General features: G+C 31.7%; 2 protein-coding genes across 4 annotated transcripts in view; one reads left to right on the top strand and one right to left on the bottom strand.

The window, feature by feature from the left end:
• Positions 1 to 773: 773 nt before the first annotated feature.
• On the bottom strand, positions 774 to 7,611 carry LOC120627385 (splicing factor U2af 38 kDa subunit). Its single transcript, XM_039895380.1, has 5 exons — positions 7,378 to 7,611; positions 6,903 to 7,057; positions 6,373 to 6,530; positions 4,796 to 4,995; positions 774 to 3,788 (listed from the first exon to the last, which is right to left on the bottom strand). The coding sequence occupies exons 1-5, from the start codon at positions 7,419 to 7,421 to the stop codon at positions 3,659 to 3,661; spliced, it is 687 nt and encodes a 228-aa protein (XP_039751314.1). The 5' UTR covers positions 7,422 to 7,611; the 3' UTR covers positions 774 to 3,658.
• Positions 7,612 to 8,005: 394 nt separating this feature from the next.
• LOC120627225 (multidrug resistance-associated protein 1) overlaps positions 8,006 to 12,177 on the top strand; it is a 47,764-nt gene continuing 43,592 nt past the window's right edge. For 2 of the 3 annotated variants that reach the window (XM_039895105.1, XM_039895104.1), the window contains exons 1-2: positions 8,040 to 8,404; positions 10,503 to 10,808. In XM_039895105.1, the coding sequence (XP_039751039.1) occupies positions 8,357 to 8,404; positions 10,503 to 10,808 (354 nt within the window). In that variant the 5' untranslated portion in view covers positions 8,040 to 8,356. Of the gene's footprint in view, positions 8,405 to 10,502; positions 10,809 to 12,177 lie in introns of all 3 variants that reach the window. The other variant, XM_039895103.1, reaches the window with a different exon arrangement.

Here is a 12,177-nt window from a genome sequence, read left to right as displayed (position 1 = left end):
AGTTGACACCAAATTTTGCTCGCCATTGTGGAAAGTTGCCCTCAAATAACGCCCAAACCATTATTATACAATATTTAATTGTGTCTGCCAACTTAGTTGAAATGAACTCAGTTTGTAACTTAGGTTTCAGAATGCAATATATGGAAAATATTTGTTGGCAACTTTCCACAGTGGCTAACTAAATTTGGTTGCAACTGGGAAACAGAATCCGATTACTGGAGCCTCAATTACCGAACTTTTTATATGCATTTTTAGCAGTCCTAGTAACTGTAGTAACATATCCCTATTAATATTATAAATGTCAATGTAAGTTTGTTTGTTACGCTTTCACGAAAAACTACTTAACCGATCCTCATGAAACTTTGTACACATATTCTTGGAAGTGTTAGAAGTAATATAGGATACTTTTTATCCTGACATTAAGATTTTACACCATAACTCCGAAAAAAAATAACCGATTTAAATAATTCTTTTTGTACTATAGAGGTGAGATAAGTGTTTAATTTTGCTTAAACTGTGGTTGAAGATAGAGGACAGAACTTTTTAGATCTAAATTTAATGCCACATCAAAAAACAAAATCAAACGCAGACGAAGTCGCGGGCATATATATATATATATACTAGCTGATATTTTCTTGAACATTATTGTGTTTATATATATATATAGTAGGAAGAAAAAGAAGCATTGAAGCCCTTAGCATAGATGAAGCGTTCTTTTAATTTAAATGTTTAATGTAAAAAAATGTTAGTAGAACCAATAATTAAACAACCAATGTATAGAAATGAGTTCTTATTGTAAATGCCATACAATACATTTTCTTATTATTAAAATACAGCAATAGGTACCGTAAAAAGGGTTTAATAGCCTAGTTTAAACTAGTGTGAGTGGAATTATTTATACAGTTAGTAATAATAATAATTAATCTCAAAAAACCTATTTAAATACCATGAATGCGAAAGTGAATTTGTTTGTTTCTCCTTCTTTCACAGTGTAACTTTCGCTTTTATAACACAAATTATTCGGAAAGTAGGGATCCACGCAAATAGCGGGACGCGCGGCCAGAGTATATATAATGAGTTAATAAAATCCAAAACAATACATACGTACTACTAATCAAACAAAAAAAATATTCTACATCGATAATACATCGAAATTCTATATAGTAATATATATTTCTTGAACATTATCGTGTTTACCATAATAGGAAAGGAGATTAGTTTATATTAAACAAAACTGCATAATATATCATACTATAGGATTTAAAGCAAGTTAAAGTTAAAGCAAGAAACTCTTAAAGTATCGCCATGTTTGTCTGTCTGTGTATGTCATGGTCACCTAATCCACTATTTATTAAAGATGTAACACTGAAATCTTTCATAGTTTAGAAACCTAATAAGTTTATAACCTATGAAATTATTTTAGAGCTATTAAAGTTACTAAATATCGGTACAGAGGCATATATAATAAAGTTCATTGATCGATTTTTTAATAATTATTATCATGTCGGATAAATAATAATAATCTGTTAATGTTTAATCTTCCGACCAATCTTCTTTCAGCCGAACCTTATAAGCTAAGTTTGTTACTCCGGCTAATTTTAATGTGGGCGCCTTAGACAAGGGCGCATTTGGAACTTAAAAATAAAGCTAAGGGAGCTTTAGTTTTAAGTTAACGAATGCAGTTATTACTATCACCTAACATTAATGGTAACATATTATATGTATATGAACGCTTCATTAGTGCCTGCCATATCTCTACATGAAAAAATCATTTCTGAATTTGAATTGATTGTGGCATTCGGAGGAAGTAGCCACTGTTGTTATAAGATCGAAGGAAGAAAATATAAATTAAAAGTTAAAATCCGTTTTTTGAGGAATAGTGACCAGTAAAGAAAAACGCAAAAGCGCATAGAAAAGTATATTTAATTTTAATTCTTGCGCGACCTTAAAAGAAATAGAAACAAACTGTTTCGTTTTACACATCTAGTACAAAACTGACGGAATTATCGTGACGTACTATCTATACATCTTATATAAAATCCTTAGGAATTAAGAATGCAAGATCTGATAACAGTAACAGAGCATCAGCATCCAGTTCAAACACTGTACTATGTTAGTCACATAGGTTTACTTTATGCTCCAAAAAGTTATGTTTAACCCCAAAGTCAAGGTGCTTATTAGAGATTTAAACACCTCTGAAGCAGTGGCGTGCACTAGTTTTCCTACCAGGGTATGCATAAAGCAGGAAAATTCCATAAAACAGCAAAAATCCTCCTCTTATACGAGTTATATATAAATTTTAGTGTAGACAGTGCTTTTGTGCCTTTATGAAGTGCACGCCACTGCTCAAAAGTAATGTCAAAGTACCTTTTACGGATTTACTTTTTTAATTAAATACACCAAATATTTCTGAGCTTGCGTGTTAACAAGATTAAAGATTAAAGCTGATATGCAGATAATTCATATCCAAAACTTTACTCAGTTACGGGAAATGAAAAGTGTAGTGTAAAAGCAGTTTCTCATACCCATTAATCGGAACACTAACCATTCTTAAGCCATGTTTTTATACAATATTAAGCGATTTATATTTATTGTATTTTACAGGAAACATGAGCTAGATCTAATAGAGCACTAAACTATACAGTACTCTATTAGATAATTATTTTATATATAACGATAACTCTATGTAGTCACGTAAACTATTATGTAGTATCATTTGTTTTTATTTTAAACCGGCTGGTGAAACAATGTGTTCCTGACCTTTTGGTCATATAAAGCAACAATGGACAGTTGAAATAACCTTATTACAGTGAAGTATGAATATTAAAAAAGATTTTCTAATTTTAAATTTATTTAAATTGAAATTATTGAGTTGATATAATTATTATTTCATTATTATTGCTAATCATTAGCAGCAAATCTAAAAACTTATAACAAACAATATAAATACATATTTGTTAAGCAACACGCGTTCAAAATTACATTGACGATTCAATACTGACCTGTCAGGAATGCATTTTTTTTAAATGGTTGTATAAAAACTAGGTAACACATCACATAATTGTGTTTATAATGATAATGCTTTTGCACACAATTAGTGTATTATAGTTTAAGCATGAGTGTTGTTCTTTTTTGCACCAAAGTACATATACTCATTAATTTAATAATATATTGATTAATCTGTCTGAAACTTGACTTTCTACTACCAATTTAAATGACTTTAATATAGAAAAAAACTTTAATATTGTTTAATAGCTCTGCTTTTTATGTATTGCAGTATGTTTTTCAGCTTTTTAACACCAGGGTTAGTCCACTTTCACCTTTAATGTCATAGTGATATGGATTATAATGAAACAGGCATTGACGAATGTGGATAATAGTCTTACAGAGTATAGTACCGGAATGCAAATTCACTTAACGCGTATCATTGTACACCAAACGATAATATTGGTTAAGGGTTCTTGAAGTGGAACTAAACATATGAACAAATAATAAAAATAAAACCTATACCTTTTCTGGGCACGCAAGTGTAAATAGAGCTAATCGCACATTACAGCAGAACCGGCGAACGCAACGCATGCTATATCAGATACTGAAAATTCGAATGTCGTCACCAGTACGGCCGGTGCTGTGATGTGTGTTCACCATTAGTGTAAGATTAGTATCGTCCGGAACGTGAGTTTCGCGGCGGCTCGCGGCCGCGCCGTTCCCTTGAGCGCGAACGACGGCGACGCTCGCGTGATCGACTGCGCGACTTACGACCACCCTTACGACGGGCATAAAGGTACCTGAAATGAAGTTTTTTTTTTAATTTATCAACTGTCTCATTAGTATTGTGGTTGGCATATTTACTACGGGCCAAGAATTACCAGTCAAATTGAGAAATTGGTGGAGTCCACCCCTGTACACGCACACACAGAGCATGTGAAATCGTGGGTCTCGGTTTTTGTCACCTAAATGTGACAATATGATCATTTGATCATTATCATTCACCAACCCAAGTAGGAGCAGTATGGTGGGTTCTATAAATAAAACAGTCTTTACTATAACAGAGGAGGCCCTTTATACAATTTTAATGATAATTTATTTTTAATTTGACTGTACTGTGTATTTGGCACTGTGTTTTCCATCTGTATACATATTATTTTTCTTATAGGAAAACTCCAAATCGCTAGTTCCACTATGATACCATTGTGTGGTGTGCAAAGTAAACAAGTACAAATAAATCAGAGATTATTCTTTGTTGCATTATGAATCCATTTTAGGTTGGTTGTATTGTTGAAAAAGTATAATACAGACTAGTAAAAATGGCTTTATATATGAATATGTTGGAATTAAGAAAGTTCTGTAATGAAACTATATCAGTCCAAGGCATTCATCAACTTTATAGTGTCCAATTTAAAGATTTCAAATTTTTTTTAGTGGTTTTTTATTGGTTTATCTGTTATACAAAATGAACACCATCATATCAGCTATATCTCTGCTCTGCTGGGTACAGGCCTTCTTTTAATGGAAAAGATTTATGGAAGTTCAGCGTTCTGCTCAACTACTACACAAATATTAATAAAACTTGGCAGAGGTTGCCGACGTAGGATACTTTTTATAATTTTCGAAGGGTTGTGGTCAGACAGGCAGACATAGTTAGCAAAACCAAAACCAAACAAAAGCCTGTCATCGAGTTTGTAAAAAGTTAACATTGGGCATAAGGGCAAGGAGAAATATGTCTAAGTTGCCATAACTTAGACATATTTCATAGCCAGTTAGTTAATACAAGCAAGTAATAAAAATGTTATACCTTCTCAGTTCTCTGGAAATAGGTTTAAGGTGCATAAAGTTGCAGAATCCACTCCTTGTGCACTCCCCCATTTCGTATTGGCGGCAGCACGCCTCACGGAAGTCTGTGACAGGCGACAGTTCAGCGTAAACTGGCCGCCCACCGAACCAACGGTTGTTGAGGTCGTTAACAGCCTTCTCTGCATCTTCTTCTCTGCGAAACTAAAATCCACAATCCATGCTAATATTATAAATGCGAATATGTGTTTGTTTGTCCTTACTTTACGTCCTAACTAAGCCACAAATTGATTAGTTGAAAGGACGAAAAGTAAAATGGCTACTTTCTGTCCCTGGAAAGCAGTTTCCACCAGATTTAATTAAAACTGTAAACACAGACGAAAATCGCGGCAACACCTAGTTGTAATAGTAAATATCAGACTAGTGCTGGACAATGCAATGCCTAATCAAAGAAGATTCCTAGGCATACATTTATCAGTCATGTTAGTACACATAACACAAGCTATGCTTAGGGCTAGATGGCGTTGTGTGTATTGTCGTAGTATAATTATTTATTTACCTTTCACCGATCTATTTTCACTAGGCAACTATTTAACCTAACATGTCAATGGTTCTTGCCATAAGTTGTTGTATTTTGTATTGGTATTATTATATTTTTCATATTTTATATGGATTTAAGATTATTAAAAAAAAACTAATTTTTTAATCTATCTAGTGTCAGTAAAAGTCCACTAAACTTTTCAATACAAGTTTTTAAGTTTTATATGTGAAATGAGGTGATCCGCCAAAGTATTTCCTATAGAAAATGAGAATGTTAATCTCTTATTTCGAGACGATGCTGTTTTTACAATGCACAATTGCATAGATGTTTTTTGATGACTTTTTTTTTTATTTTTGTGTTATTAAAATATTATATGCAGGAGTTTGTTCAAAATCATCAGTGCATGCTCTTTTCTTATTGAATCTCTATGAATTGTGAAAATACTAATAATTGAGCAAAAAGTAAACACAACTTGAATATGCCCATACAGGCTTTTTGGGGTGGGTAGGTACTTAACTTGCAACCCCAATGCAAGTTACCCACCCTCCCACAACAAGCCTGTATTCAAAGTAAAATTATCATAAAAAAAGCATAACTAATTAAGTGCCTAGTGATTAATGTTAGATTTAATAGTTATAGCTCTGTATTTCAACATTGACATCAGCTAATCTAGGTCACTTTGGTCCAATTGGTTTGTAAGTTGAAGCCAACACTACAATTTACTGAAAATAATAGTATTTTTATAACAGGTGGGTTATTTGATTGACCACTGATGCACAATTGTAATTGCTGATGTGGTAAGTTATGATGCACTGAAAGATGTTAGCAGGCTCACCTGTAAGTGTATGGAGTTAATATTAAACCCATACCCCTCATTGGTCTCAACCTATTCCAGTTCATTAGATAAAGCCTGCTAAGAGACAGATGGATTGACAGCTGATACATGAACACAAATACTAAGTTGAGAGACTGGCATACAACCTTGATATTAAGACCTACGGGCACCCATTGATTACCATAAAAAATTAAGAACAACATACCTTAATATAAACATTTCCAACTAGGTGATCCCCAAGATTGTCACAAACATTCATCTCCTCAATTTCTCCATATTTATCTTCGCACTCAACAAAAACATCTTCAAAGAAATTGTCGTAGTGCTCCTGCATCTCTTCATCAGATACATTTGCTACCACCACTGTAAAACAAGATTCATCATTAAACAACTTAAATTGAAGGAGTAGTTTTTTTTCTTCAAAGTAATAATAATAATAATAAATAAATATACTACGACAATACACACATCGCCACCTAGCCCCAAAGTAAGCGTAGCTTGTGTTATGGGTGCTACAAAATGACTGTAACTATGGATCTACAACACACCATCGGACATATAAAGGAGTAAATGAGATCCATTTTTCTAAAAGAGTTAAAACAAATTATTGGAAAAACTATTTTCATTCAAGTACAACTTTTCTTAATAAGGAGTTTATTTCTTTCCATTATGGATTAGCTGAATTTTTTTGCAAAAAAATACAACTTCATGAATAAAGTACCATGCTATACTTACAGTGACTCCCGTCTGCAGATTTGGCGGAGTTCTGGGGGTTCACATACAAATTTTGCAACAATACAGTTTGAGAGAAAGTAGGTTTATTGTGAATACGGGAACACCTGTCCCCATGTCGACAGGCTCCTATTTTAAAGTAAAAGGAGCAGTTAACTCTGAAAAAAGCGAAAAAAATCTATAAATTTTCATTTGTTAAATTATTGCTTTAGTAAAATAGGTTTGAAAATTTCTGCTAAAATGCAGTGAGAAAGTTGCATTTCTATCCATTGTGGCCTATTGTATTATACTGCGAATTATTTTGTAAAATAGCGTATTTCTGGACTAACTCGAAGTTTGATGGTACGCTTCGGTATAATATAACCTTAAAAGTAGAGACACACTGAGTTCTATTGCAAGAGTAAACATATCGTAATTGTAATAAAATATTAATAATGTTCTAAACTTTTTATTTAACAGCGTCAATAATCCCACTTACTTGTCCTTTTCGGTACCAAATATAGCCGCCAAATACTCAGCCATAATAGATTACTACTTGACAATATAGATGAAGAGAAATATAAGTCCAACTAAATAAAACTTAAGAACGCCCTACATTTAACTAGGAACTACTTGTATTCATTAATATTATTGAGCTTTACTTCAGCCAGATAAATAGCTTCAATTTTCTGTTTAAAAGATTGCCAACAAATGTCGCCATTAAACCATACAATCAGATCACAGACCAGTAAACCTAAAAGGAATCTTTACACCACAGAACAATAACACACAATCCTTGATAATTTTAGTAAAAGTTTTGTACACTTTTACTAAAATTATCAAGGACTGTGTTGTCCTTGATAATTTTATACTCATCAAATTGTATACTCTTTTTATACCGAGTACCCATATAATAATCTCATTTGGGAGCCTTATTTTCTAAATTATAAAATAATTTCCCTATAAAAATAAAATAAAAATTATAAAGGATTTTTTTTATCAAGGAGTATTTTAAGATGGGTGGTATCTTATAAACTGCCGTGAAAGACTTGAATCCAGACCAATTAAAAGTGAGATTTCTATTTGACAAGTTTACTTTGTCAATTTGACTTTGTCAATGTCTGATTGGCGATTGCTTGCTTTTTGTGGTTACCGCGAGAATATGGTGGAGTGGGCGATTAAGTGAAGAACCAGCGTGTTTGGGGTGAGGCGTTTTCGTTGTAAAATAATTGCAACGTTGCGGTTGAACATTGCATAGCTTTATGTACCAGATTTGTTCAACTTACTAGTGTACTATAGTGTGCTTTTCAAGTGTAAGATCGTTCACATCAGTTTTTTGCAATTATACAGTGAATGGATGCTGATAATTTATTTAGCAGCGATCGAAAATCGTTGTTTGGTTTACTAAAATATATAAATAGTGATCTCATCGACAGTTACATGGCAAACACAATATTAATACATATGATAAAGTGACAATGTCTTACAATTCCTCGCTCGACGATTTCTGTGGATCTGAATTTTGGGTAAGTAGGTCTTTGACCCTGGCTTAACAGCTACAAATTACAGTAACTACAAGGTTATTATAGAAATGTACTCGTGTATTAAGATCGTCATTTCATAGTACACACTGATGTCTCCATCAAAGATTTAATTAGGTTATTTTTGTTACATAAAATATTTAATTAACCCATCATTGTATTATTAACATCAGTTGAGTCGATTTAATTTATGCTTTAATTTTAATGATAATGTTATTTATTAAACCATTATTTTATCGCTACAGGCAATGCATTATGCCTAAACATAGTAAACAAAGCAACTTGACTTAGCCACTAAATGGGTTTTTATTTAGTTTAAAGTTAATAATAAATTCTGTTAAAAATTATAAAACTGTCTAAGAATTGCATTACCACCATGCATTATGGTTAGGTTGTAGAATTGTGTTGCAGTCAGTTGAACTTACAAGTTTGTTGTACCTAATGTAATTGTTTTACTTGTTGGTTATTGCCCCTGTAAGTGTTATCTCAAGACTTAATGTTGGTCATAACTATTATCACAATCTGTAGGTAAATATTTGATTATTAATATACATTGTTTTTTATAAAATTTGTGTTATTAAATACTGCGGATAACTAGATTACCAATTTTTGGGTAATTTAATTAAATTATAATCATTTTATTTCCTGACAGAATATACTCATTATTTGTTACTTAATTTTGTTTTAATCCATTGAAATCTTAGATGGAACTATAAAGTCATCATCTAATTTAGACTGTGCAACTAACACTAAAAATAAAATGTTTTTCTTAAAATTATACTGTACTCTATAGGTACAAGATGCTAAGAAATCTTTTACTTGTTGTCAGTTGACAATATTTCTTTTTCTTCTTAAATACTTTAAACTAAAAAGTAACAAAAAATGAAATTACATGAGACTGACAAGAAAAATATCATCATGCAACATTGAAATGTTCATGTCCATCACAAAAGTAATTCTTAGGAAAAACATTTTACATGCACTGTAAATAACATGTATAAATCAAACATTTCATTCCAAAAATGTTTATTTTATCAAGTTATAAAATATTTTATTGTAATAATACATAACAGGTAATTTGAGAGATACTTAAAAACACAATTTTAAATGACCCTGACCGTAGACATTTTCTAAAGCATCATGGCCATGAAGAAACCTGTTATTTTATATTTCATAATAGCTACAATTTAATACTTGAATATAAAATATTTTCTACCTAGTGATGACTTAATTTTTCCAATAGTTAGTATATATTTTCATGATTATATCTTTTTAAGCTTATATTGCTATAGCATTTTAAATCAATTAATTGTTCTAACTTCTTGATTATGATCACAGTCATTTTTTAATACTAATATATTGTTGATCACTATCAATAATATGTATGTAATTCTTACCCTAACTTTACATGGGTTAATAAAGCATCCATTTTTAAGAGTATCTTTCTAAAATATTCTCTGCACTTAAAGACAATGTTTCAACGTTTTAAGTATCACACAAAGATTAATATACTACACTAAGGTCTCCATACTAAAATACCACCTACCCATACGTCACTGTATGGTTGAATATACACTAATCCACCTTAATAGATTGACCAAATTTTAAAATCGAATATAAATATATTTTGTTATATTCAATCACACAGATCACAGAACCATCTAAATCTGCTGTGGCCATGGGATAAAATATCTGAGATCAAAGTATAACTACTATACTTTCATGTCTCAAACTATAATGATTCTAATATTGCACTATATATAAGCAGTTGTTACTGCTTATTTATTTAAAAAGTTGGTTAACATTTTATTTATTTGTTATTGTACTAATCCAAATCTAGAAATTATATTTGGATTAGTATCTAGAAATAATTATGATCTGTTAATAATAAATATTATCAATTTTCATTATCCCATGGAACTGGGCAATTTTTTTTGGAAAAAGAGTAGCCTATGCCACGCTCTGGGCTGCACTAAGAGAAGGAGAAGTAAAACTACACATTATTAGCAAATGGATTTTTTTCAATTATAGTGTTTTTTGACTTGTTAGAATGTAACCACTAATTTTTGTAATTTTCTTTTAGGACAGCAATTTAACATGGTATACAGAGAACCCTAAGTTCACACCTTGTCTAGAAAAAACAGTGTTAGTATGGATACCTTGCCTGTACCTTTGGGTGGCCGCCTTTCTCGACGGCTATTACATTATAAACAGCAAAGAGAGAAATATACCATGGAACATTTTAAACATAAGCAAACTACTGGTCACATGCCTTCTGATACTTTTAAAGTTTGTGGATCTGGGTGTGACAGTTCACAAATCATCGAAAGAAGAAGAAGACGTCTTTAATGCCGACTATTATGCTCCAACTGTGAAGATCCTCACTTTTGTAAGTATATTTTTTTTTTTACATTCTAGCTGTTTGTCGCGGTTTCACGCGTGTTAACTATGGTCAAAACGTGTTCTATCAGTCACGCGTAATAGATCCCTCCCGTACGTCCCGTAATGTTATTTTTCCTCTAAATTACATAAGGTACTTAAATAAGGCAATATTTGTAACAGAATGGTAACTCAGTTTTTTTAAATCTACTTAAGACTAGTATCGTGCAAACGCGCATTAAACAGAAGGTATGCTGAAATTTTATTAAATTAAATTTAAGTCTATATTTAATTTAATATTATTAAAGTTATTTCTTAGTAAAATAATTTAAAACTAATAGTAAAAGAAGTTTTTAAATCAGTCTAGTCGTTTTAATGTTTATCGTTTGCAAACAAAAACAAGTCATTCTTCTTTATTAGTCATGAAGTTCGCTACATCTTCGAACAAAGTTTCGTATCCCGATTATAAACTAAAAAAAATTATATAGCAGAAAAAATAATGTTATGTAAAATTTCTTAATAGGGTTTCTATCATGTGATCAATGATGTGTCTCAAAGATTTGAACAGATATTGCTTAAAAGGTCATATCACGGAATATGTAATAGTACTCACAGTACATCAGCTGATGCATTTCGACAACACTGTTAATGAAACAGCTTATTTAACAGCGAGGCGAAAGTCGGTATTTGCTCGCAACCGCTTTGCCTGCCTAACGTTCTATTAGCCTAGGCTAGAATAGCGGGAGTCACATTCAACTTTTACGCGAACTGGTCATACCGTACTTAAATAAGCAGATTTCAGTAATAATAATTTTCTCCCTACTAAAAACAAATGCTGGCACCTACTAACCGATTTTTTTGAACATTCGATGATAGTCGCATACTTTGTAACTAACGTTAAATGTGAGTTAACATTCTAATTTTACAAGACTTCTAGAAAACAAAAATCTAATGAATTCTTAAGTATTTTTCATTTGGCATGATTTCAACGATTCGGAAATATTTGCAGTATTTTTTTTGACAATGTTAAATCGTTTCAGTCTATACACCAGGATATGGTTTTTTACCTAAAGCTCAGCGTCAAAAAGGCCTGTATTTGCTCATTACAGTAACATATAATCGTACCTACCTGCTGTTATGTTTAATTTGTTATCTTAACATTGAGCTTTTCTAAAACGCTTACGTGAAGGTCGTAGTGACGTTACTATGATGAGGATGGTTACTATAATAATAAATTATTGTGAAACAGCAACATCATGCTACACGGTAGTAAAAAATAATTACGTAAAAACTAGTTAAGGTATTTCAAAAGGTCCCACGGTTATACACTAAACTCATAATGCAAATTAGTATCGGTAAATTTCATTCAGAAAGGCAAC

Source organism: Pararge aegeria, chromosome 11, assembly GCF_905163445.1.
Source record: "Pararge aegeria chromosome 11, ilParAegt1.1, whole genome shotgun sequence".
Lineage (NCBI taxonomy): Eukaryota > Metazoa > Arthropoda > Insecta > Lepidoptera > Nymphalidae > Pararge > Pararge aegeria.
The sequence above is the reverse complement of the archived record's forward strand: the minus strand, read 5'-3'. Positions and strand labels throughout refer to the sequence as shown.